Source organism: Passer domesticus, chromosome 2 (genome assembly GCF_036417665.1).
Source record: "Passer domesticus isolate bPasDom1 chromosome 2, bPasDom1.hap1, whole genome shotgun sequence".
Classification (NCBI taxonomy): Eukaryota; Metazoa; Chordata; class Aves; order Passeriformes; family Passeridae; genus Passer; species Passer domesticus.
In genome coordinates, this window is record NC_087475.1 from 88,629,625 (window position 1) to 88,657,260 (window position 27,636).

Sequence of the window (27,636 nt, forward strand, 5' to 3'; positions counted from 1 at the left end):
CAACTGAGACTGATCAGTTGCACAAGGAACTAGATTATACCTTAGATGTCCAAATCCTCCAAAAGTCAAAGGAAAAGATGCAAGCTGGTCATCAGTATGATAAAGGTGTGGTCAGCATACTTAGACTACAGCAGAAATAGCACCAAGTAGCAAAAAGGAATGTAAAGATCACAACCTTTGCAAAGTTGTTACTTATTGTGCAGAAGCTAAAAAGAAATTTAGATATGTAAATGCAAAATAGGTGCTGTCATACCTTCATGGATCTGATCCAGGGTACTTCATACTGTCAAGATTTTTAATGGGGACTGTCTGTTGGGTAAAGCCAGAATTTTCTTAGTGACAGATCACAAAATAAGCAACGCAATTTCCAGTTTCTAATATTCCTGGGTATACAGGAATAATTCTTCTCCCTAATAAAGTTTAAGCATTGAAATTAATGGTCTGTTGGGTCTCTAATAGTGTAGATTGTAGAACTCAGCTGGAGAATATTCCTTACCTGCCTTTAAAGATATCTTTTATCCGAGCAGGGTGCTGAACTAGATGGCCTCCAGAGGTCCTTTCCACACAAATTATTCTATGCTATTAAGAAATAGTTATATTTGCACTGTGCAGGAGATACAGGTGGCAAGTTTTATAAACCTGAGCCTAGTCCAAATTATGAGGTAGGTTATAAATTTTGGTTGATAGTTTTGTAGACACAATAAGAACAGAATTTGCTTTCATGAGAGTAAAGCACACACACTACAAGAAGATGAGGACATCATTTGGAATGAAAACCTTCTAAAGCTACCTTCTAAACCTTCTAAACGTTCTAGCTATGTAACAGAACAGAACTGAGATTACAGAAAATGACAAAATTTAAGGACAGAAATGACATTAGGTATTTGTATTATTTATAAATGTGTGAGCAGTTCCAGAGCATTCTGTGTGCATGCAACTAAAATGCTCTTCATCCGATCTGCTCTCATGACTTCTGTGCACAGCACCATTGGGGAAAAAAACCAGCAACAAGTTACAGCTGTTGACATTTAACTGAATATGTGTTACTTTTCATAAAGATGGAAATTTTGCAATGCATGTGGAGTAGAATGTCCCATGCAGGGCATGAGAAGTCTAGTTCAGCACAGAACAAAAGGAAAATATGAGAGAAATATATTAGTATTAACTGAAATTTATTCTTTGTAAACACCTTGTGGAAGGATAGCAAAGCATTACTTTAAAAGTGTTGAGAGGCACCTTTCTTTAGGAGGAGGTTGCATTTTGATTATCTTTGGCATTTGGTAGATCTAATGCCTATTATTATTGTAGATTTAATATCACAGCAACACCTTCTTGGTTTGCAAGATCCCTGCTGCAACGAACAGCTGGAGAAATGCCTTGTGTTTTCACCTGTACTCTGTGGTGTTGAGCAGATGGTCTGCCAGTAGACTCTGCTGTCCATCTGTTTGTTTGGAGCCCCTTGAGCCTCATTAGGAGTGAGGCAAATTGCACAGTGAGGAAGTTCTCAAGCGCTGGCTGAAGTCTCAAACCCACTTCTCTCACAGCCAGGGACTCACAGCTTCAGCTCAGCAGGGAATTGTGTTTTAGAAGCCTTGTCCTCTGGTGGTTGATACCAAAAGCAAACTACAGTTGGCAGATGGCTAAATTCATTCTTCTTTTCATAGGGTAGAGACCAATCTAACTGCTATCAATAATCTGGAAATGGATCTCCATGTATAACCGTGCTGTTGCCTCCACACTCGCGGCATATGGATTTGTTGTAGTTTAATGGTCTCTGCCACGTAAGTCAAGAATCTGAAAGCTGAAGATTTAAATAAAGGAGAACTATAGATAAATACAGAAAGCTGTGATGATCTGTGTTAGATGTCCTGTGGTTTTCCTTCCATTTTTCACTCTAATCAGGAATAGAAAAGGTGAATATATTCAAACATACTGGGTATTTTGACACAAGATTGATGCCTATAAGTAAATGTGGCAGGTTGAGAAATACAGGCTAGACCACCAGGGCTAGGTGTTTCTGAGAGACACTCCAGACTTCCCAGCTTTTTCCTTACACAGTACCATATATCAGGGCTCCTAGGAAAAGCATGTTTTCTAACAGAGCTCTTCTGAATATAGTGCCTTGCAAAGATGTATGAGCTTTTTGGTTGGTTTATGCTACAGCAGCCTTTCTCCTGTTCCAGAATCCAGTCTGAAAAGTTTACTCTGGTGTGTGGACCAGAGAGCAGCACACCAGCAGCTTCAAAAAACCAGTATCTCTTGCAGGTTGAAGCTTCCAGACTTATAGAGATTTACAGCTATGTCTGACTTGTTAACACTGCAAGTCCCCGCTTTCTGTGGAGAATCCTGACCCTTTTCAAGGATTCATGAAAGGCAAATAAAACCAAAAGACTAAAAAAAAAAATCCTTCCTACTTTCTTGTAATTTTAAGTCTCTCCTTTTGTGACTAAAGAAGATGAGAATTTAGTTTAATTTAATTTAATTTAATTTAATTTAATTTAATTTAATTTAATTTAATTTAATTCTTTATTCAGTTGATAGAAGCTAACTTGATAGTGAAGAACAGGAAGGTACCCTAATGTGTGGTTCCAAGCTTATCAATGTTGACTGTGAAATTCTGATACCACACAGGAATTTTAAATTTAGAACTGAGGCCAACTGTGAGAGTTACGATTGTTATTGACAACCATATGTTATGTTATATGTTATGTTATCATTGTCATCACTTCTAGCAAAATTTGAAGAACACCTAGCACCTAAAATAGCCAGTAAAGGCCAGGGACCACTTAAATTGGCTGATCACCATGGAACACACTTCCTCTTTCATTCAATTATCCATAAAAAAAACAAGCAGTAGGTCTAAACTATGTTGTATGTTCTCCTGGAACAGATTTTCCTTCTGAGATGTCTGGGTTTTGGAAGTTTTGATAGATCTCTTGCCTTTAAAGTGCTACATCCAAAACTGTTTAGAACAAAAGAAATCAAGATGCACAGATATAAGAAGGGGAAACAGCCTGTTGTTCTGACAGAGCTATTAGAGGCTTATTTTTTGTGGTTGTTCAGAGGAAAGGTTTGAGGTAAGACTACTGCCTGTCTATTGTTGAAACTAAAAAGAGGAAAAGCTGATAACGGTATTTTCCATTTGAAGTAGGCTACAGCCTCTGGGAAATAAAGAGCTTTTCCAAGTTTAATGTAATTTTATTTCTGATTTGCCTTTCAGGGAGTTACACAAGGGAAAGAAATATCTCTGCATTAATAAAATGCATCAGGTCTTCCAGATGATTTTAAAATATCGGTCCCAAATGGGAAGAATCTAAAAATAAACCATATCACTTTCATTCCTGGGCATTCATTGCAGAGTCACCTCTATATTTGGAAGTGATAATTGTTAATGATATATGCTTACTAATTGCACTGATATTGATATTTAATGTCCCACCTGGCCTGACTGGGCAAGCACTTCTATGCCATCAACAAGTAGCACACAGCTATGGGGGGCTATTTAGGGTCTGAACTCCCCCTAACTGTTTCCAAGACCCTTTCAGGTTTGGCATGGCAGAGAGAAAAGGCTGCAGAAGTGTTATATTGCTCAAACAGCACTGGCTGAGAACTGCAGTTGTGAAGTCTTTCCCTTCCCCTTGTATTCTGCAATACAAGTAGTCAAACTGCAGCAGCCTTGTCTCATTTTTTCAGGCAGGATGGAAACACACTCAGTTTTGTGTGTGGCTGAGAGGAGTCACCAAGACCTGTGAATCCAGCACCATTTCTAGGCTGGCTGGGTACTGTGAGGGAGTAGCTGGAACAAGGGTAAGTGGTTTTTCTTGTGTGCACATGAACAAAGTTCAGGGCTGCTGGTGAGTCATGTTCCCTGCTGTTTGGGTAGATTTGGCACTATGCAATCATACAGAATGAAGAAATCATTCCATGCTATGTTTCCCTGGGAGTAGCTCAAAGCCTATATCATTATTTAGCAAGTCACGACTCAGCTCCTTTTCCTCCTGTAATGTGGGGCTCAGTTTTTGAGAGCTGCCTTTGCATCAATTTGGACTAGCTGGAAGGAGGATCTAGGTTTCTCATTTCTCTGTCCTTCTGCATGCAACAGAGACAACGCATCAGCAATCAGCATTGTCTGAATGTTTCTTTTTTATGGTATAACTCACAGTGTAAATTGATTAAAAAGTTTCCCTTGCATTTCTTTGTGGGGTCCAACCTTCAGTGTGCAAGGCTCTACAGAAGAAGTCTCCATAACGTGTGCTAGGTCACCCAGGTAAGCTGATGTAATTCCACATGAATTCTGAATTACAGACAATTTATCATCATGGCTGTGAAACCATGAATAGTGCATAAGGATCTACAGTCAGAGCATTAGGGGCCTGTTAACAGATGGTAATTAGTTATATTTTAAGGATGGCTAGGCAAGTCAGCTCTTTTTGTGACCAGAAAAAAAAAAAAAAGGATAAGGTAGTCTTTGGAGGCATGAAACCCCAGCAGTTGTTTTCACTTTGTGATCAGCTAGAACACAGGGAAGACATGCCCCTGTTATCTGGAAGCAGTACACAGAAATGTAAATGTGACTGAAGGTTTTTATTGATTTTCAAGTGAAGAGAGAGATTAATGTGCCAGATTACTTTAAAACGCCTCGCATCACAAGGCGCAGCTTGTTGTAGAAATAGCAACAGAAGTTATGAACCCTGCACTGAAAATATCAAAGTTGAATGCAGTGAAGAGGAAGAGTTTGTTGCAGATCATTGCATAAAGAGTTATGAAGACACAAAGCCAGAGAAGTGTGAACTTTCCATTGTGATTTTCTTATTGGTTTTTACTATCATTGCTGCTGCATAAGTGCCTGCCTTGCTGAACAGGCAAGGCAGTGGAAATGAACGGAAAGGAAACAAAAAGGACTTGGTACTTTCAAGCTACTTTACATCACCCTGGCAAGTGCATGAAAATCTGCTGAGGAGAGGTCAGGGGAGTCAGAGCCTGCATTATCAATGCTCACAGTACCTTTCTTGTAGGGAAAGTAGTTGTATCACCTACTGGGCTCTTCCCCTCCCCAGCATAATTTTAACTGACTCTCTACTGACAAAGTACAAGAAAGTGCTAATCAAGTATAAAACCAGTTATTTTTAGGCCTTTTCTCAGTATCAGGCAGTAAGCTGAACTTCACATGAAAAAGTAGAGCTCCACTATTTTTAGAGGCTAATTATTAACAAAAATAACCAGAGTATTCTATCTGTACAAATTATTTTCTTAAATTAGCAGAAATTAAATGGAAGCCCTCCTCTGCTTAGCAAATTTCTAAGGCACTGATCTCTGAAAGTCACTTTGCAGCTGATATACCAGTCTTTTCTTCCCCTCTCACTGAGTTTCAGCTGTATAGGAAGTTCTAACAGGAAGAACTGGTACATAGGAAGCTCTATAGGAAGTTCTTCAGGAAGATAATATATTCTGTAGGCTTTACTGAGCCTTAGTACAGAGGAGAAAAAATATCCAATTGACCTAGCCAAGCCTAGCCGTGACCTAACCAAGATTCTGATCTACACTCAGCATAGTTTCAGGTACACTTCAGCTCTAGAGGTGGTCTGTGCTTAAGAAGTGTCCAGGATCTGCAGAATAAGTGAGGACAGAAAGAAGAACAAGACTGAGAATGGCAGTCCATGAGCTGAAGTGCCAGAGAAAATCAGCACAGTGACTTACAGTTCAGTGCTGCTGCAGAGCTACCAGCACACGAGCACCAACATTGAATAGAAGTCCCACATTTGTCACTTCCATTTGTCAAATGGCAAAAAATAACATTTTCCTGCACTGAGCACTGACACCCTGCCACTTCCTTTGGAGCTGTAGCTCACTGGATCTTCATATGTTATAGCACAGACTTTCTCTTCATCACCTGGCAGGTTTTTTTGTCCTCTGTGTTGTCTTAAGTTCATCTCACTGTGCAACCCTGAAGTAATCAACCATTTCTTACTGTGGGTTATCAGAATTTTGCATCTTTTTGTGACAGATGAAACCTCTAGAGGTGGAATGTGGCTCTCTGAATCAACACTTACGATGGCTCACTGAAGATGATGGGCAAGGATGAAGTGCCTGTGAAATTCAGGGAATAATGCAGCTGCCCACAGCTGTTGCAAAGAAGCTGATTTTAAGTGAATCAACTGATAGTTTAAATGTTTCTCCCTGAGTTTGTTAAAAGAAAAGGAACATCTCCCTGAGTTAGTCAGACTTGCAAAGGGGACAGTGCTGACCTGACCCAACATAAAGTATAAAAGTTGAAAAACTAACAGAATAATTTCAGTGAAAGCAATGGGGTTGAGCTGCCTTCAACTCACATTATCCTCCCCAGTAACTGGGGACACCCAGTGTCATGATCGTGGACATATCGCAAAAACACATTTGTATTATCATTTAACTACAATTGCAGTTCTTATATTTTTCGAAGTTAAACTTTTGTTTATATTCAATTTTCAGTGTATTTTTTTACACCCCTGCTAAATCAGAAATCCCATGTAATGTCAACTGTTTTCAAAAGAGACATTAATAAGACATTTGATATTTAACATTGCATCTTCCATGCAGGAATTTCTAGAAGAAATTGATCAAAAGCATATGGTACTCTGCTGTCTCTTAGCAATTGCTGTTTTCATTTGTAGTCATTAGAATACAACTCTTGTGATGACATTCAAAGCTTTATTTTTTTTAAATCAGACATAAAGGGTCCAGCTGTAGTTAAATCACTGGGGAGAAAACTGGCAGAAAGCCATTTTAGCTTGTGCTCAGGATCCCCAGCTGCTAAAAATCAGTCAGTAGGTTTTTGGCCTCACAAACATGGTTAAATCTATGAAAGGAGGAAAATTCTGACTCGGTTCTCTCTCGGGCACTTCCAGTTGGAGAAAACAGTTCCTGAGATTTACAATGAAGAGTACATCTTCTCTTCTCCCTCCAGGAGTGAGAATGTATGAATTTTATACTGGCTGGTTGAAGATTAGTTAAAATATAACAACCAACCTACCCTGAGCCACCTCCATTTCTATTCACCAAGGGGCTGTCTCCACCCTGGGTTTTGCTGCTATAATTTGCCTTCCTTTTCTTGTTGCTGCCATTTTCATAAGGGATTGGCAGCACTTTCCCTTTGTGCCTCAGCACTTCTCTTGATGCTGATTCATAAGGCAGTGTATGTTATTTTGAGATGAGAGTGGGTAAATGCTTGGCTAAGACAGCATGGAAATCCTTGCCTGACTTATGGACACAAAGCACAATGCTTTGTCTACAAAACACAACCTGTGCCTGTCCTGACAGTTGTCAGTGCCTCTTTTGCAACAGGCAAATGCTGCCTGCATGGCATGGGGTCAGCTGGATTTGGGTCCTTCCTGTACATCTCAGGTGTGCAAGGACAGTCTGCATCCTGCTCCCCCCTTTCTGTAGTGGCCCTTCCACGTTTTTCTGTTGACATCCTGCCTGGGCTCTGACTGTTTCTTGTTGTGTGGAAAGATCTGGCTCTGCCAAGAGCATCCACAGGAGCAGCTGGGTAACGAGACATCCTTGTGCATGCATGAGTGGTTCATCCTTTCCTTGGCTTAGGCAGTAAAGGAGAAGCAATAGAAATGAATGGTGTAGAATCACTATAGACTGGAAAAGTGACTCTACTTAGGAAAGCTGTAGAGCAAAAAGGAAATTACTAGCAACAACAAGAGCAGAAAATGTAACTGACAGTAGCAAGATCTGGATAACTGGGCTTCAGTTCAAATTAGTCTTCTGTTGATGCTGTGTAAATAGCTTGGTGAGTGTGAAGACTGATGTTTTCTGATTAAAGTGCTTCTGACCCGTGAATTCCACTGATTCATGCAACTTTTCTTAACCTGAAAAGCTCGGAGAGTGGATATCAGAAAGGTTTTTACTATTCACAGTTGTGAAGAAACCTTGAAAAGACCGAGTAAAAGTTTCCGGGTACAGAAAGGCCTATAAAAGTAACACATTGACGCAAATTCAGTGTCTTTTTTTAGCCAGTCTTATCACCTTTCCACATATAAGTTTGGCATTATTGTTCTTTAGCCACAGCATGGGCACAGCATGATGTACAGCAATGCAAAATTCTTTGTTGCACCAACCCTATCTATATTCTGATGGCAGAACAGACCTTCAGATTTTCTTGCCTTTTGGTGTGCTGTTGTACTGCCCTAAAAACACCTGAAATATAAAAAAAAATTTAAAAAGCTGCAAATTGCTTAAGATAACTTGGACTTAAAGGATAAGACTGAAAATTTCACTTGCTGCTTATTTGAAAATTAACTCAGAAACTGGAAAAAAAGAACAGAGAAATAACAGAAGTAAAAATAGTGCTTCAATTCAAGGTGACTCAAGGTTTTATTGACATGGAGTGCTTTTTTTTTTTTTTCTTCTTTTTTGGAACATATCAAGCTTCATGGGATTCTGTTTCTTTAAATATTTCTTCTGTTCATGGAATGATTGACAGCTGAGTGGGATAGAGGAGGAGAAGAAGCATCAGCTCTCATTTCTGAACTGGCTGCACATTCAGAATTAATGGGGAGGGAGAGCTTTCTGACAAAGAGAAGATTTTGAAAATGTAAAAAACACAGACAAACAGTAGGATTTTTCATAGACATATAAATCAGGGGAGTATGCTCTCAGTACTGTCACACAAATCAAAATCCACTGTGTTTGGTCTGTTAATAAAACTGAACTTTGGCTGCCAAAATGCTCTGGTCTCTGTCTAGCATCAATAGAAAAAAAAAGGTTTCTTTAAAGTATGATTTGAGATGGGCAGAGTAGCCATTCAGGGGTGTTTGTCTCTGCCGCTTAGACAGGACAAGCATTCCAGCAGCTCATACCATATTAAAGCATTTGAACTTATGTGAGCAGATTCCAGATCCTAGCTGATCTATTCAAAGTAAAATATAACAACATAAAATAATAAAGATTGGTTGATTCAATGATAGAGAGCATTAGGACTCTCTCCAATGAGTTGTACATATTTCTTAAAATACCCTGGGAAACTAATTACTGTCATCAAGAAGATCTCCTAAAAAAGGCTTGTAAAAATATTTGGGGTGGTTTTTCTTGTTTTGGTTTTGGTTTTTTTGGTGTGTTTTTGAGTGGTGTGGGTTTTTTGTTTTGGTTTGGTTTGGTTTGTTTTTTTTTTTTTTTTTTTTTTTTTGCCACTGAATCCCTGGAGATCAAATCATTCTGCACCACATAAAAACACCAGTTTTTATTTTTTCCCTCTTATTGACAATGCAGTGATTTTCAGCAGAACTCTGAAGCATGTTGCGAGTCAGAGGAATGCAAGATTCTGTCACCAGCAGCAAGACACATAAATTGTATGCCTCAAAACAATAATGTTTCTTTTGAAGACCATAACACAGAGAAAGATCTAAATGGTTAAAAGATGAAGGAAGAGCAATGGGAACTGACAACAGCATCTCCCCTAACTCTTTAGGAAATCACAAATAAGTAATACTACCTTTATTCAACCTAGGATTTCACACTAAAAGTAGATTATTAAGAAGTAGTTTGATTTTAAGTTGATGTCAGAGATAGCAAAGTCATATCCAGCAGTCAAAAAACTAAAACCAATGTGAAGTGAAAAAAGCTAACTATAGAATTGTTGCCTAGCACATTAAGTTAATTGACTTGACTTCCTTTGTTCTGTACAGTCTGTACAATCCAGTGACTTCAATAAATCATTGGTCCTTTTCATTTTATTGAGACCTCGGTTCATCAGGTGTAAAAAACACCACAGTGAATAGAGATGTGAACATACTCAGCATTTCACAGGACTGAATGTTTCAGAAAAAACAGAGGCTGTCCTCCTTTGTTACAGACTCCTAAATTTAGCAGATTTTAAAATATCAGCAAAGAAGACAAATGTGATGTGTGAAACGGACATATAAACCACTTAGATTTCCAATTTTATTCAAATATTATGTTTGATTTCACAGAACCATGGAGCAGCTGAGTTTGGAACGGACCTCTGGAGGTTGTCTGGTCCAGCCCCTGTGTTCAAGCAGTACCACCTCAGGCCAGTTGCCTACATGTATCCAGATGGCTTTTGATTATCTCCAAGGAAAGACACTCCACAATCAACCTGGGCAATCTGTGCCAGTGCTCAGTCATCCTTGCAGTAAAACAATATTTCCTGATTTGAAGATGGAACCTCCGGTATTTCAGTTTGTGCCCATTGCTTTGATCCTGTCACAGGGCACAGCTGGCAGTGGGAGTCCCTGTGGGGCAGGTAAGGGAGCCCAGCATCCAGGTGGACATCTCTATGAGCTATGAGATGTGTAGGTTACAGAATTTAAGAAAACAAGACCAAACATATTTAATTGTTGAATCGAAGGTGTGAATGCTTGGAAGTGATCTAAACTCAAAGAGACAAATATATTTAAATGATCCCTTTGTACACTGGGAGCTTGTATTACTAACAGCTCACCAAGTTAGTTGAATTTAAGCTTACATCAGCTCAGGTGGAACTATGTCTAAAACATGAGGTTGGTTTTGAACTTGAAATGGAAGGGTTTATCTTCCTGTGATTCTCCACATCTAAACTGAATTTTGTCACAACACCCATACAGAGGAACATAGTGAATACAAAGGATGTAAAGGAATAAAAAGCCAGGACTTTTCCATAAAACTGCCTTTTTAAACACAGAGTTTCTCTATCAACATATAAATGCATATGTATACACATATATACATAAACACTTGATGTGATGTAAGACTTTAACCAGGATTTTATCATCTTACTATGTCTGAGCCCACATAGGCATAGTTGTGTCTTCTCTGACACAGTTTTAATAAGACTAACACAGGTGCACAAAGAAATGGAAGTCATGACACAATATCCAGTTTGAATTTTATGTAAGTATGAAACATTGCAAGTATATGTATGCAGACACATATACCTGATGAAGTACTTTATAAGCAAGCATCTTAATGTGTCTTTCAGGAACTGCATGGCTGAAATGACAAATTATCACAATGTCAATGCAGTTATTGAATTATTAAGCAGCACAGTCCTGCTCACTCAGAATTAGGGTTGTGTATTACATTTGCATTTTGGTTCTATGATGGGGAGGGGAGTAACTTTCTTGGTTTGGAATAGTGTCAGAGAAGAAACTGTTGTGTGACTGAGTATCTTATGGCAGTTCATTAATTATCAGATTCTGGAACTACACTGGGTATCAATGTTTTTTTTAATGGTGATGGTATTTTATAACCATGTTAAAGCAGCTAATTAAATTTAAATGTGAGGTTTAAAATGCTCATGTAAAGGAAAGCTACTTGTAAGTCTTCCTCCTGGTTTCAGCTGGGACAGAGTATCTTTTCTTAGTAGCTGGCACAGTGCTGTGTTTTGGATTTAGTGTGAGAACCATACTGATGTTTTGGTTGTTGCTTGCTCTAAGCCAAGGACTTTTCAGTGTCTCATGCCCTGTCAGTGAGCAGGTGCAAAAGAAACTGGGAGGAAGCATGGCCAGGACAGCTGACCCTAGGTGGCTGAAGGGATATTCCACTGAACATTAGCTCAGTGCATAAACTGGGGTGAGATGGCTGGGAGCTGCTGATTGCTGCTAAGGGATGAGCTGAGCATCAGTCTGTGGTGAGAAACTATATTGTGCAGCACTTGTTTGTCTCTCCCTCTCCATTTTATTAAAATTATTATTATTATTATAAGTAGTAGTAGCAGTAGTAGTAGTAGTATTAATAGCACTGTTGTTATTATTGTGTTTCACATTCTTTCAGGTATTAAACTCAGGAGTTTTGCTTCTTTTTTTTTCTCCTGATCCTCCTCCCCATCTCCCTGGGGAAGAAAAGGAGTGAAGGACAGATGAGTGGTACTTAGTTGCCAAATGGGGTTAAACCATGATAGTCTGCTTAGTAATAGACAAAGAAATACTAATCTTTCTGCAGAGTACAAAGGCAATGGTGTGTATTTGTGAGACTAGTCCCATTTATAGCAAGGACAACATATATGTTCCTAACCATGCTGTAAATTTAGATTAATGAACTACACTTGCTCATATTTGGCCATTAAGTGTTATTTGGTGTTAGTTTACCTACTGCAAGAAATTTCATTGGAAGAGACTGAGATTAAAAACCTGTCAGTTCCAGCCTTGGTAATACATCGTTTCCCAGGAGAGCTGCAAATGCCATAATTTACTTCAATGTGTTTTCAGCAGTCATTTAAGAAAATGGATATGTATCTAACATGCAGAACAAAGGTAATACCTCTAGTTTCAGCAGAATTACTCTTGCTCCATATTATACAAGGTAGATGAGGATGTTTTAAAATATCCTGCTGGTATGGACTGGATTCTACAATAAATAATCATGCTGAGTGCTGCTGACACACATGAGCAAACCAGTGTGTTCAGCCTTTCTTGCATTATTAATCAAACATTCACTGAAATGTCCAGAGATCTTCAGTGATTTATGTTAACTACAGTGGGCTCTGAACTACACCTGTTAAAAAGGTATCTACACTGTGTATTTCAAAAGCAGCAACTAGTAAGCATATTGATATAAATCAGGCTTTTGTAGCTTTGTGTTAGTGATAAAATAAGCTTTTGGTATCTTACACCAATCTTTTAAATATGGTTAAGAAAGTAATACAAAAAAATGTGCTCCTAACACTTTTATACAATCATGAAACAGAATAATGAAAACTCCATTCTTGAGCAAAACCACTGGTGATTCATCCTTTTAAATACAATTTTACATATAGATGTGAGCTAGTTTTGAACCTGTATAAATCAAAAATAATTCTGCTGAAATGGATGGATTTACATGAGGGTAAACCTGTCTTGAGCTGAAAATATTTTTGTTTTCTAGTAGGCATTGTTAGAATACTCAGTTTTGAGTATTCTAACAATGGTGGAGATAGGTCTTGCAAATATAAATATTTTTGCCTTTTGCAAAGATATTTTATGAGCACTGAGAAGCATTATTGGTTTTCTGTTGAGAAAGGAACAGCCCTAAAAAGACAGAAAGATGGCATAGAGATTTTTTCATCAATAAAATAGTGGTATTGAGGCTACGAGAATAGTTTCACATTTTCAGGAAAATCTCACAGTAATAAGTGCAAGCACCTTCTTTACTTAAAATCCTTATATATCATTGCCTCCCATTAAGTTTATCTGATTAAAAATGTCTCTTAGAAAAACAGGTCAGAAATTGAATGTCAAATTTGGAGAAAACAGAAATATAAACCCATTGCCCTAGTTTTACAATTTTGTCAGGCAAAATATATTTCATTAAGCAGTATACACACTGTCATGGTGCTAGTATTATTATTCATTAAAGTATGTTTGAAAAATCTAAGAAGTGTGAGATGGAGTTTGGCACTGGAGGCTTGAATTAATCTCTTGGTGCTGAATAAGAAATTCAGATAGGTAGCAGGACACATGCCTTGAACAGCCCTGGAAAGTGCAATCAGCTTTTGGATTTAATAGAATATAAAGATTCAGCAATTTAGATATTAATAGAAGGGTAATGTAGTTGAAGTAGCGAGCTAGGAAAATGATCTTTACAGTAATATGTTAAGTTCAGCCATGGCAATGTCCCTGTGAGGTGAGATGAGGTGAGCTGGAGCTGAGCTGCTGCTTAGAATCGTGACATGGAGACAAGTGAGGAATATTGCACGTTGTCCTGGTTCTACTCGTTGGAGTGGAGATTGGGGTGGGTTTCAGGGGTGTGTGCAAAGCTGTTAGAGTTGGTGATAAGTTTCCACTGGCAGAGTCTCTCTCACAGTATTGTAAATCCCTTATATGTGAGATTACCAATTAATAATTTGTGAGACAATGCTGATAAAGGCAAATTATAATGGAGAATTTCAAGGAAGCTTTAAAACCTACACCTTGATTACTAATTTAAAAGAGCCTTGTTTTTTCTATGTTATGTTCTTTCTTTTTACATGGTTGGTGGGGGTGAATCACAGGCCTAGAACCACATATTGTCTCTTCTTATTTCATAACTGACTAATCTGTAAAAGAGCAGTGAATGTGAGGCTTATTCACTTTGACAGAGAAATTGAGATTTGCATTAGACCTTACAGGCTATTGCAACCCCCCTGCTATTTCCTTATTGACAGGCTGTAAAAGGGTAAATTGATCCACTCCTCTGAAGGCCTCCTGCTACCTCTGCCTACAGCTCCTTGATTCCTGACATTTGTTAATCCTGACAATGGAATAATGATCTGCAAGTACACAGGCACCAAAAGGGAGGCTAAGGAAAATGTGGGCCTGTGGCTAAATGGAGCAGGGGCCCTGGAGAGAATGGATGAGGAAAAGGCCAAGGTACTCAGTGCTTTCTTCACCTTGGCCTTTTACTGCTAAGAAGAGTCTCCAAGGAGCCACAGAGTGATTCTGTGACTTTTGGATAATGAATTTAAGTATTTCTACTGCTCCTGTGTTGCTTCTCTGTATTTTGACGCCATTTTCCCTTCCTTCCTTCCTTCCTTCCTTCCTTCCTTCCTTCCTTCCTTCCTTCCTTCCTTCCTTCCTTCCTTCCTTCCTTCCTTCCTTCCTTCCTTCCTTCCTTCCTTCCGCCACTTCCGCCACTTCCGCCACTTCCGCCACTTCCGCCACTTCCGCCACTTCCGCCACTTCCGCCACTTCCTTCCGCCACTTTCTTCCGCCACTTCCTTCCTTCCGCCACTTTCTTCCTTCCGCCACTTCCTTCCGCCACTTCCTCCCTCCCTCCCTCCCTCCCTCCCTCCCTCCCTCCCTCCCTCCCTCCCTCCCTCCCTCCCTCCCTCCCTCCCTCCCTCCCTCCCTCCCTCCCTCCCTCCCTCCCTCCCTCCCTCCCTTTCCTTTTCACCCTTCCTTCTTTTTTCCCTCCATCCACCTGCCCACCCACTTTCCTGACTGCATTTGTCTCTTGCCTTTTCTTTTCCAAATTCACAAAATAATTTCGTTATATAGTTTGACCTCCAGTAAATTTGCAAAGCATTCTGTTGCATGGCTAAATATAGTATTATATAAATTCAATATTTTCCAGAACAGGGCTTTTACTTTAGGGTAAATTTACATTTGCCTCTTCTAATCCAAATAATCTAAGAGATCAGCAAACTTACACAGAGCTGAAAAGGATCCAGCTGAAATTTCAGTCTGCAACATACTTTCTTGCACAATAAAATCTGTTCCATTTCTTTGTCTTCTCTGCCCAATAGCTGTTTCATATCTCAGTTTTGCTATTTTGCATCCTTGGTCTGCTTCAGGCTTGCAGAGGGTTTACTGGGTTTTACCAAAGCCAACGAAACCGAAAGGGTAATGATGGCCCCAACCTTTTTTTGAGGCTCAACAACAGGCAAGCATTCCTAGCAACTGCGGAGCACCCCCTGCTCCTACTAAATCTGGCTAATCCTAATTAGGTTTAAAACACCATGCCTCCTAAGGAGACAACTATGTTGTGGTCCGGTTAACTCTATCTCATTTTATTTCCTCCTGAAACAGCTGTTCCAGATGTACACTTACACAAGATGCAAATGGCGGGTAAGAAGCAGTGCTACTTTTTAGATTTGACCTCTCTTTCTAGGGAAAATATGAAACTATTGACCCAAAATACTGAAGTAAAACATGCCAGATATACATCTGAGCTCTGTCACAGGGGATTTCTGCAAAATACACTTTGCTGACACTACTTGGCCATGTGCATGAATCAGTTAGTCTTCTACTATGTTCTTTCACTTAGGAAAATATTCTTCCTTTCCATTCTCATAACAATTTCTGCACAGCCTTTAGTTAAAGAGGTAAGCAAGACACAATATAATGCAATGGTCAATGGTCATGGGTCTGAGAAGACGACCTGTAAGAAGAGAATACTGTGTGCTGAACTTGATTTGTGAAAGAGGAGGCTAAGAGACAATCTAATAGCAGCCTGCAAGTACTTGAAAGATAATTACAAAGAATATGGAAGAGAACTCTTCTAAATAGCAGCAGATGAGATAATGAGGTGAAAAAGTCACAACCTGCAATTACTGAAGTTCAGATAGGACAGTAAGAAAACTTTGTCCTCTGAGAGGTCTGCTGAGGATGCAGCCCTGGAAGAGATTACCCAGAGAGGCAGCGGAATCTCTGTGCTCAGTGATTTTCAAGACTTGGCCAGAGACAGCAATGGCCAACATGATCTAATGCTGGTGACTGTTCCACCCTGGCTGTGAGGTTGCATGAGATGCTTTACAGAAGCTTGTTCAAATCAACATGTCTATGTTTCTGCCACACCACTGGGATCCCTATTTATATAGGACTCAGAAGTGTTACTCCTGATATATCCTAATGTAAATCATATCAGAGTAAAATAAAAAAATGCAAATCCTATACTTCAGACAGGTTAATATCTACCATGGGGCACAATAATGAGATATTTGGTCCTCAAATAGAAGTAGTTCAGAATGAGTTAGAGGAAGGGTAAATTACTTCACTGTTTGTGACTAAGGAAAAAAATATCAGTAGCTGGTCTTTCTCCCAAGCTGGGGTCAAATTTCACAGTGGATTGAAGAATAGCACAGGGGCACAACTAAAAACTGAAACAGATGGCAACATCTGTCTTCCTATCTAAATGAGAAATTAAGGTTCAAAGCAGAAATAAGTTTGAACTGATGGATTGTCGTTAGAAGGCCCTGTCTAGGTCACGTATTATTCTGGGCTCTGAGACCAGGTCTGAGCCTTCCTGGTCCTATTGGAAGCAATGAAACATAAGCTGTCTGGCCAAAAAAGGACAAGCAGGACTGGAGAACTTGGACGCCACACATGACCCAAGTGTGCTTTGTGGCCACTGAGGGAACACTTCAACACTGCACCTTGGAGACCACAACATACTACTGCTTCCCAGCCAGTAGATGACTTTCATCATACTGACACAAGAGATGGAAGTGCTACTTTTTCTTTTAAAAAGGGGGGCCTGGGGGAACTGTGGCAAAATGACTCAGATATACTTGGTGCCTTGGGACAGGACAAGGAGAGCACTAGGAACTGAAATGTGTGCTCTAGACCAACAGAATGCTGAATGGGAAGCTTGCCAGCTGCACTATGGTGAAGAGTTTGGCACCAGGAAAAGCTGAGGAGGACAGTTGTATCAAACAATGTCTTAGAAAATACCCACCTCCATGTCCTTCTCCCAAGGTGGATTCCCACTCCTCAAAAAAAAAAAAAAAGGAAAAAAAAAAAGGAAAAGCTTAAGAGCTTAAGGAACTTCTTTTCTTTTTTTTGTGAGCAATGATTAGAAAAAGTGGTAATGCCTCTTTTTAAACAAGAATTCACTCTGTTAGGAAAGGACCCAGGTACAGTCCTCAATACTCACAAACTTCCAAAAGGGTGTACTGCAGGACAGGATATTTTAACTGAGAGAGAATGGTATTCTCTTCACCTTCTTTATTGTTTCTCTGTCAAAAATTTCAGCTAAACAATTTTTTCTCACCTTAATATCTTTTCAAATGTTTTATTACTAAAATATTCTCTTCATTTTGGAAAGAAAAACATCGAGATTTTATTTGTGCTCACGTAGCACTTCACACTCAAAATACAAAGGAAAATTATCTTTAATTTCTGCACTTAACAGAATTTTCAGAAAAGTGAACTTGGCAGTGAGTATTTCTGAAAATGAATCTGCCTTATTTCCAGTTCTGGTCTTTAAATCTCTGAATTGTTGATGCAATAAAATGAAGATAAACAGATTTTCTGTTCCAGATTTTTAAAGTGAGTTTCCATCTTTGTAATTATGTAGATCATGGAAAAGACAGCATTTTACATGCCTTTTAAAATTTTGGGGTTCTTTATTTTTTAGAACTGGGACTTAGCAAATCTAGCATATAAGAAATATATAAAGCCATCATCCTTGACCTTACTGTAGCTCTTAAATCATGGAATCATAGAATCAATCACAGAATTGTAGAGTTATAGCATCACAGAAGAAGCTGAGTTGAAAGGGACCCATCAGGATCATTGAGTCCAGCTCCTGGCCCTGCACAGGACATCCGCAAAAATCACACTGTGTGCCTAAGAGTGTTGTTCAAACATTTCTTGAGCTCTGTCAGGCTTGGTGCTGTGACCACTGCCCTGGAGAGCCCAACCAGTGCCCAACCACCCTTTGGGCAGAAAACTTTTCCTGATATCCAGCTTAAGCCTTTCCTGACTCAGCTTCATGCTGTTCCTTTAAGTCCTGTCACTGGTCACAAGAGTGAAGAGATCAGTACCTGCCCCTCCAAAAGTTTAATCTCAGCTTAGAAGTGAAATAGTAAGAATTAAATAGTGCCCATCCTCTCACTATCTCCATGAAGTGACTCAGCTCCCATGCAAGACCCTGAAAGAAACAACATGCCAAAAGACTTCATGAAGCCAGCCAGACTTGTTCAAGAACACAACAAAGAGCCAGGGAGGCTGTGATTAATCAACAGTTGCTCAATTCTGGCATGGAGAAGACACCCTTGTGGTCATCAACTCAGCCACTTACTGGTAATCTCCTCTTTGCTTTCTTGAGATGAGTGGTTTTTGTTTCTGTTAATTAGAGGTTACTCCCGAAGAAAAAATATGGAAAAGACCCATTTTATCCAAAACTTCTAGATCAAAATAAAGACAGAATCAAAGGTAGTGAGTGATCAGGGAAGCAGGTACACAGAATTCTCTGTGGAATCAGAGGTAGGAGCAACAAGTTTCCTCATTCACCCCCTTCAGCTGTTCATTATCTCACCTCAAGGGACTGAACTTTGTTGCAAACTCAGAAAGGCCGAGACAAACTCTTATGAAAATAATAGCTTCAATGCTTTTTTTGCCTTTAAGTATTTCTCTGCTCTGCCTTTACCAGTAAAGGCACAAGCCTTCATCTTTCACAACCAGGATGGAGCTCTGGAAGGCATGAGAACCGGTCTTGCTAAGCTCTGTTTTTGCATGGTTATAAACAATTACAAAACCTATCATCTACAGAATATCTTGTGCTCTTCCCTGAAGAATTTTGTGCTTTTCACAAACTGAGGTCGGGGAAAAAAAAGTGTCATTAATGCCTCCTCACTAGTATGGAAGTAGTTTTTTAACACTGGCACAAAGACACAAAGGAATTTGGCCCATGATGTCACCAATATGAAGCAGACTCTTTCTAAAAATCCCAGTCTTCTTGACACTAAAACATTTATCACTAAAACAACCCTATGCTGGCAGAGGATGAACCATGATATCTTTATCTTGAAACTCTGCAATTGAGCAATTACTGTTACTCTTTATTTAAGCATAAGTGTTTCTTCATCCTATCTCTAATATTAATGCCAACTAAAATCTATTTATTCAATGGGGACAAAATATCATGGTCAATACTTTGAACTTTTACTATTAAATTTGAGAAAGGAGTGGAATGCATTTAGCTTTATCTTCACCTGAGCTAAATTAATGTTCTGCAAAGCTGAAGTTGTAGAAGGTGGCTCAGAGCCATATTTCTGCTCCCCCACTCTTGAATTGGCTAGAAACAAAAAAAAAGCCCCTATGACTATGTTAGAACTACCTTGTACTAGCACCTTGTACTAGTCCAATAGCATGGGCGACTCAGTTCTCATAGGAGCATTGAAAATAATCAAAATGTGTTGGAGGTGGAATATTCCCTGCTTTAACTCAGAGCTGCCTCTATAGCCCTTGGAAATTTGGCTACACCCTCAGTGAAGCCCTGACATGCTGAGTCAGCTTTCTGACTGCCTTGTCAGCAGAGCAACATCTCTGGATCATGAGCCAGTGCTCTGGTCTCTGTAGCTCACCCATACCACTTGCACACACACACACAATTTTTCCCATTCAAAGTTATGTGACACAGGCACGTGGCCACTCAGTAAGGCTGAAATTTGTGTTACAAACTGCCTCTTCAGCTGGCTCTGGGACACCAGGCCAGACCTCTTGTGACTTCTGTTAGTCCCAGATGCACACCATACAGCAATGCCATTTCTCTCTTGGGTAAACATTACCCACTCATTAATGTTCATTCATATATGCTGTTCTAAGTAATTTAGTAACATGAAACAAGAAGTTTCTACAACACCTCTCACTAATGAACCATAGAATCCGATAGGATGAATGGAAAAGCTTTGAAAGAATTAATTCTATCTGCAAGATCACCCAGCACAATAACCAGGAGCAAAACTTTGGTTTACTGAATAAATTCAGTCCAATTTTCTCTGTTACACACACTCCTGTTCTGCTTCTGTTAATTTCTACCTTGGTAGCTTATTAAGGAGAAATCCCTCTTCCTACTCATAAATCACAAATAGAAGCTCATGGTTTCAATAGATTGTCATATCTTTTTTTCCCCCTCAGCACTGGTATGTCTGGATTTCATGCCAATCAAACATTTTAACCTCCCCACTTCTGACATGCTGACCCAGATCACCTAATCCTGAATCCATTTTATTAATCTCTTTAGGGAAGAACATCTATTAGGCATGTTACCCCAAATCTAACCAAAGCCCACGGTTTGCATAATAGGTCATTCTGAGAGGACTCCATTATGCTACCATAAATAAATTATCTGACCTCTCTATTCTTAGCAATGAGACAAGAATCTTTTCTCTCTATAGACTGTGAAGTCTTCAGCACAAGAATAGCTTTTTATGAAGTTACTGAGCAATTAGATTGTACAAAACCAGATCAGTTTCAAGTTCCAGGGTTGTTTCAGTGAGACACTAGCCTGTCACAGCTAGGTATCTTTTGGATGTGCACATAAACCCTGGCACTTTGTGCTATTGCAGCACTTTGTGGTTATTGCACCTTCTCAGTATTTAAAGGGGGCCTACAAGAAAGATGGGGACAAATTTTGTAGCAGGACCTGTTGTGACAGGACAAGGCATAATGGTTTTAAACTAAAAGAGGGTCGATTTAGACTAGACTTATATAGAGACAAGACATAAGGAAGAATATTTCTACAATGAGGATGGTGAAGCAATGGCACAGGTTGCCCAGAGAGGTGATTAAAATCCCATCCATGAAAACATTCAGTGTCAGGTTGGATGGGGCTCTGAGCAACTTGGTCAAGTTGAAGATGTCCTGCCCATGCCAAGGTGGGGGGACAAGATGACCTTAAATTTTCCTTCCAGCTTGAATTGTTCTATGATTTTATGATTGTGTTCCCTTCACCTGGAACAGGTTCACAAGTTATGGTCAGGCACATTTCTTGTGAAATCATACCTCTTTCAGATTTTTTCTCCATCACTGATATCAGGCCTACTATTGATTAGGATTTCAAATAATACATTTAAAATTTTAAAAACCCAGAACCCAAAATCTGCAGCAGGTCAGCACCATGAGTTTTGCAGAACCTTTGTGTGTGTGTTCTACAAAGAACAGTTTCTCTTTTACTTTGTTGTCTGTCAGAGTGTCTTTAATTATTTGCAGAGATTGCAATTCTACATCTGTTATTTATGCAAACAGTCCTGTTTTATTTAGACAAGCCTCCTTTCATGACTAAAGACACAGAGGAAAGATTCTCAAGCTTTTGTTTCAGTGGAACATCTCTTAATATTCATGTGATGGCCAAGAGCAATAAAGATTTTCTGCATCTTTTTTCCTTGTGTGCTGCAGACGCAGATCTGAAACCATTCTGGCAAGTTTCTTATTAGTGGGACCCCATGGCATTTAGTGAGGGTCTAAATAGAAAAATCTTAGGGTTTTTTTCCTCCTTGATTTTGTTTTTATACAAAACACTGTCTATTCTCAGAGCACTACAAGCACGTACAACAAATCACTTGTCCTACATAAACCCTGGCAAATAGACTGGTATCAGGCTGTTACCAACGAAATAAATTGCAAAACCATTCTGATAGTTCTGATATTCTGATCCAAAGCTTAACAGCACCTGTGGCAACATTTGAACTCACTTGACCATGTTTTGCATCAAAATATAAGGCTGTTGGAACACCAGTGATGTTAATGTCTGTACAGCTGGAGCCGTGGGAGCACACTCCTCTAAGTTTCCTGGTAACACAAAGTGTCTTCCTTGACTGGAAAGTAATGCTAGTGAGCAATTGCTTTCCTACTCTGTATTTCTGCTTGAGGAAACAGTGAGTGCTGTCTTACTGTAGCTTTGTTTTTTCCTTGTCTGTGCCTGTTCTCATAATTTCTTTAAGATCTTTAAGCTGAAGAGGTAGCATGGGCAACAGAGGGTCAAGGAAATAAAAAGTTTTTCATGCAGTGTCCATGTTCCTTGACTTAATGTATTGTTTTAAACTGCCCTATAACTGAAAGAGTATACTTGCCATATTTGACCAAAACTTTGATAAATGTCCTTAGTTGTGGTAGATTAAAAAAAAACAAAACCAAAACAAACAAACAAACAAACAAACAAAACAAACAAACAAACAAAAACCCGCCAAAAACAACCCTGAAACATGAAAAATAAACCATGAAGCTGTAACACAAGCAAATTGGGTCAAATCAATCTAAGCAAGAACCAGAAGGTCTTTGGAATAATTTGGTAGTAGGGCATTCTGACAAGTTGTTAAATGTTTTAATTCTTCATCTCTCATTACTGCTGATTTTGTTTATATCATCCCTATATGACTGTGACATCAAAATTCTTCAGAAATTTAATATCAAATAATTAGTATTACTGGTACCCCATTTGTTTCAAATGAAGCAAATTTATACCAATTCCTGATTTTCCCTGACACGGCGGTATGTCCAAAAGTGAGATATTTTGTCCTGTATTCCTTCTGTCACATATATTTGTTAACTTCAGGAGAAAGTTAGAGAAACACAGGTTTGAAGGTCAAACTGATATCATATGGCTTTGCTAAATATAGATGCTTGACGAGTAAAAGAGCTTCACAGGTCTTGGCATATTTGGCTTAGTGCACTTCTACCTCTGCACATATGCAGACAGGCAACTTCTCTGAAGTATCAGAAAGATGAACATTAATTAAAAAAAAAAATCTAGGCAGGGGTTACAAATGTATGCCTTCTGATTTTCTGAAGGCAGAAGTGAAGCAGGATATGCCTAATCTGCAATATTTTCGCTCTCATTTCACAAGTCTGTCACTGATGGATACTCTGAGGAGACGAAGCACAGCATTTTAATATTCTCCTAACCTGTATGCAGCATTGGAAAGAACCTGTTTTTGTTAAAAAAATCCTTCTCCATAAAATGACATTGCAGCGTGTGCAGTATTACACAAGCAGGAAAACATGATTAAACAATTAAAATGTGCTAAGTGTGAATGAAATAGAAGAGGAATCTGTAAAGAGCTCTTTTCACCTATTTTCCCTGTCTAAAAGCAATTTCCATTGACAAAAATGGCTTTGAAAGGAACTGCCTGTGCTTGTACATTTCTTGTTGCAATCCTGTCCTGGGATCCTGGGACCTATAATGCAATATATGCTGTCAGGACTACGACAGTTTACAGATGTGCAGCCAGACTTCTTGCTATTTATAGATGCCTCTTCTGCAAGCAGTACTCTATGGGGTTGTAGTGCAGTAGCAGGCATGTTCTTTGATTTAGTGCTTACATCACATTCATTTAAGAAAATTTGGTTCTTCACCTGGCATGGCAAAGGAGGCATATATACAAAGGTCAAGCAGAGGGAACACTATTGTGAAGAGAAATGTGGATGGAATTCATGAGCGAGCAGGACACCTACTGGGAGGACTAAAAGAAGGAGACATTAGGCAGAGATGTGGAAATAATAAAGAATGGAATAGTCATGTGTTCACAGTAGGTTTTGCTCTTTATTCCCTCTGCGGGGTAACTGGGGAGAAGGTTCAGTGTTGCCCCTGAAAGGGCAAAGCTGTGAAGTTGTTTGGGGTGCAGTGTCCATGGGGTCTGTACATGGCTGTGCTGCATCTTGCTAAAGCATGTGTTAAGTGTTCAGTCAGAGTGCTAGGCACAGTCTATTAATAGAAATAGCGAGTTTGGCACACGCTCGCACTTTCGCCTGTCTCCTTCTCACATGCTCGAAGAAATGCTGGGACTGCACCTGCACCCTTCTGCTTTTCCAGACCTGAGACTTCGCACACTGCTGTATCCCCTGAGAAGTCTCAGTGAGGTCAAGACAGCCCCAGACAAGTAAACAGGGGCTGCTCAACCCCAGTGTTGAGGAAGCAGAAGGTAACGGGTGGGGGACCGGCGGGAGGGGGTAGATTTCTTGCAGAAAACCTGAGCCCTCGCAGGGTACCCTCCTGGTCCGAGGGCAGTGCAAAGCTATTTTCGGCACTGCCCAGGCCAGCCGGACAGCCCCCACCTCGGGCAGCTTCGCTCTGCTAATATCCAGGATGCTGCAGAGACACGGATGCTCCTAAAGTGGCTCAAAACGATCCCAGCCAAGGCTGCCGGCGGAAAGCACGAGGAGCTGGCCAAGGTGCTGCCGCAAGAGACGGTCCGTCCCTTTCGGCGTGTCCAGCACGCAAATTCCCGCCGGCCGCCCCCCGCTGCCCCCCGAGCCGACACCCCGCGGAGCCTCCGCTCCGCACGGACACAACAACTTCCCGAGAAGCGGCCGCGGAGCGCCGGCCCCGGGCAGCCTCCAGCGCCTGGAGGGCTCGGCCCGGGCAAACTTTTGTGCCTACGGGGAACGGAGGGATCCGGGGGGGAGGGAAGTGGGGGGGGAGGGGGGGGGCGAATGCAGGAAACCACAGCAGCACGGCAGGCAGGAGCTGGCCGGAGGGGCCGGGAAAGTTGCTCTGCACGTCCTGCTGCTTGTGCCCAGAGATCAGTGCTCGGCTCTGGGGGACCGCGGCGCCGGCTCCGGCTCGCATCCTTACTCACCTCGGTGCTGTCGGCAGCGTTCTCCGCCATTTTCCTCCTTAGGAGCAGGCAGCGGGAGGAGTGTTTCATTCCCATAAGAGCTAGCCAAGGGGTTGGGGCTTCGGGGCTGGTGTTTTGGTTTGTGTTTTCAAAGATCTCCAAACACTGGTGTGCGCCAAAGGACAGGGAAATAAAAAAAATATGGAAAACAGCAATAAATCAGTCAGCTTTGTCCTTTCTGCGTCGTCCACAGGAATGTTTGTCTCCTCTTAGCATTGGGAGCTCCTCAGGCACTTTCAAGTCCTCCTCTTTCTCCCCTCTCCTCCACCTCCAGCGAGTTCTTGGGGTGGGCAGAGAGAGGCGGCACACACTCTTCAGGTTAAACTAAAAGGCTGTCGGGCTATGAGTCCTCCCCTTCAGAGAAAGCAGTCAGGCTAAACAGGAGAGAAGCACCAGCTAAGCTGAACTTGGGCGTGCAGTGACCAGCTGGGCATCTTTGTGTCCTGTGGCTACTCTTCCAGAGGCAGAGGGAGCCAGAGAAAAAGCAACAGGACAAGGAAATCATAGCCCTTTATTTTCCTTCTTTGGGCTTCTTTCTTTCTCTCTATGTCCCAGGACACTTCCTTTAAAGACGGTCACAGAATTTGCCACCCTCTTTCTATGAATGTCTTCTGAAATAGAAATCCCTTCTCCTCCTCCTCCTTCTCCCTCCCTCCTCCCCTCTCCTTTTCCCTTCCCTCTCCACTTCCCTTCCTTCTCTTCTCCCTTTCCCTCTCCCTACCCCTTCTGCTCTTGGTCAGAGCTTGGTGCCCCCCTCACTGGGAATTGCATTCACGTGTCTTTCGTAGGAAAAAAAAATAAAAAAATAAATATAAAATTTCAAGCTCCCCCCACCCGTCGCCTACACCCTCTCACACACAAGCACGCATTCACACGTACGCACACACACGTTGTCTCCCTCTCACACAGACATGCACAATTTTTTTTCTCTTCCCCATCCCTCCTCTTCTTTTGAATCAGCAACACTTTTCTTTGCAAGGACTCTCGGCAAGGCTCTTAGAGAGCAACCGAAGAAGTCTGCTCCAGCTTCTTTCCTCCGAGTTAAGTAGCAAACCTGCTTTCTTAATATATCTTCTGGTGTGTGTGTTCTCCCAGCTCCTGTTTTACTTGAAGTTTTCAGGAGGATCCACGCTCCGTCAGAGAGCCGTGAACTGTAGGATATAGTCCCGATCCGGCTGCAGCTCCTGCTGAAAAGGGGGAGGAGGAGCTGGGGGGAGGAGAGGGGAAGAGGCGGAGGGAGAGGTCTCGCTGGGGAGGGAAGGGAAGAGGCTAAAGGTGATTTGAACTTGTTTTTAGCCTTTTCCTAATGACATCCTCCTCTGTAGGAGTGCATCGCCACCTTCCCCACACGTTTATTTTGCTTTCACTCCTCCGGGCACTTTCTAGTTCTGAGTTGTCAGCTGGGAGGATTGGGTTTACCTCACTCGTGTTGCTGTGGGTAAGGGCGGGAGAGGGGGCGTATTACATAATTAATCCTTCCAACTTCACTTTCCGCAGCTCCATCTCCAGCCCACTGTTCTCACGTTTCTGTTTTGTTTTTATACGGAGGAGGTGAGAAAAGAATGCTGGTGTGTGGGTGTGTGTTGCTCGAAGGATTTCAAGGACCAGAACAGGATTGCTGCTCTCTGAACAGTTTGAAATTATTTCCTCTGGGGGTGCCAATGGAGACCTGAAGAAGAGGTTTGAAAGATTACTTTTGATGCATATTTTAAGGACATAGCCAGCTCAGATTCTTCATCAGTAACAGATTTTGATAGATTTGGGGTTTTGAATTTTTGTCCCTCGCAGCCTATTTTAATACCTTTTGATTAGAGGTTATCCTCAGCTGACCTCTGGAATACTGACATACCATGAAGTACTGCCAAAAACCAGGAGGTCCCTGAGCACACAGGAGGTGGAAATATTCACAGGAGGTGGAAATATTCCTGGGGGTGGGGGGAATGGAAATAGAGTATATGAATTAGAGAGTAGAGAGCAAAATTATTCTCCTGCTCCATGGGGATGAGGAGGTGGGGCCAAGAAAATTAGAGAGGCGAATTTCTCTTTTTTACTTGAATGACACTCACAAATTCTTGCTCAGGAACAGATCAGTAGGTATACACTAGATTTCAGAAATTTGTAATAATCAGCAATAAGTAAGAAACCTAGGGAAGCAGAAAGTGTGTGGTATGCTGAAATGTCAAGTGGCAATGAGAATATGCCACATAGGACACAATGGTACCATATAAAGCAGTTTCAGAATATGAGAATGTTTTTTAGACACACGTTCCCTACAGACTGAAACTGGACCTCTGTTTCAGTGTCTGTGAGACTTTGCAGAGCCATTTGATCACTCAGTCTTTCAAAAGCTTCTGATTTGCCCCTATTCCTTTCATATCACATTTATTTTGACACCTCAAGTTCTTTCATTAGCTCCACATCACTGCTAATTTTTTCAGTAATCATCCACACCTCCTGTGTTTGTATAGTAGAATTTAATTTCACACCTTCTAGGCATGAGACTTAAGTAATGACAGAGGTGGAAGTGGTTCATCTGCCCGTTTCTTTGTGACATTCATAGAGCTTTTGAAGGTCTTAAAACCCTTCAAATATGAAAACATCCATAGTCATTGCCAAGTATTCCAAAGCTACTGTCATAATCTCGGGCTATGGGTCTCTTTCTCACCAAATACTTCAATTTCTAGGGGAAGGGGTAAGGGGACAAAATATTCTGCAGATAAAAATTTAATGCTTCTTTAATTTTTTCACAATGTTTTTCTCTGCTATGGTATGAATATCTGGTGGTTAGTGAGTGCATGAAGTTTTAGTCAGCATACATTTGGACTAACCTGCATAGTTTTAGTGTGTCTTTTCTATAT

The 27,636-nt window shown here is 40.7% G+C and overlaps 1 protein-coding gene and 1 long non-coding RNA gene across 6 annotated transcripts in view; one reads left to right on the top strand and one right to left on the bottom strand.

Annotated features, from left to right (window-relative positions):
• The window catches only part of PRMT8 (protein arginine methyltransferase 8), a 58,149-nt gene extending 32,125 nt beyond the window's left edge, over window positions 1-26,024 (bottom strand). Inside the window, exons 1-2 of one of the 3 annotated variants that reach the window (XM_064409913.1) lie at window positions 25,833-26,024; window positions 24,740-24,883 (exon numbers count right to left, since the gene is read on the bottom strand). In XM_064409913.1, coding sequence (XP_064265983.1) covers window positions 24,740-24,814 — 75 coding nt within the window. In that variant the 5' untranslated portion in view covers window positions 24,815-24,883; window positions 25,833-26,024. The other 2 variants (XM_064409912.1, XM_064409914.1) reach the window with 2 other exon arrangements.
• A 1-nt stretch (window position 26,025) lies between these two features.
• LOC135294537 (uncharacterized) overlaps window positions 26,026-27,636 on the top strand; it is a 59,989-nt gene continuing 58,378 nt past the window's right edge. For 2 of the 3 annotated variants that reach the window (XR_010356622.1, XR_010356623.1), the window contains exon 1: window positions 26,026-26,458. This is a non-coding gene — a long non-coding RNA (uncharacterized LOC135294537). The remainder of the gene's footprint in view (window positions 26,459-27,636) is intronic. The other variant, XR_010356621.1, reaches the window with a different exon arrangement.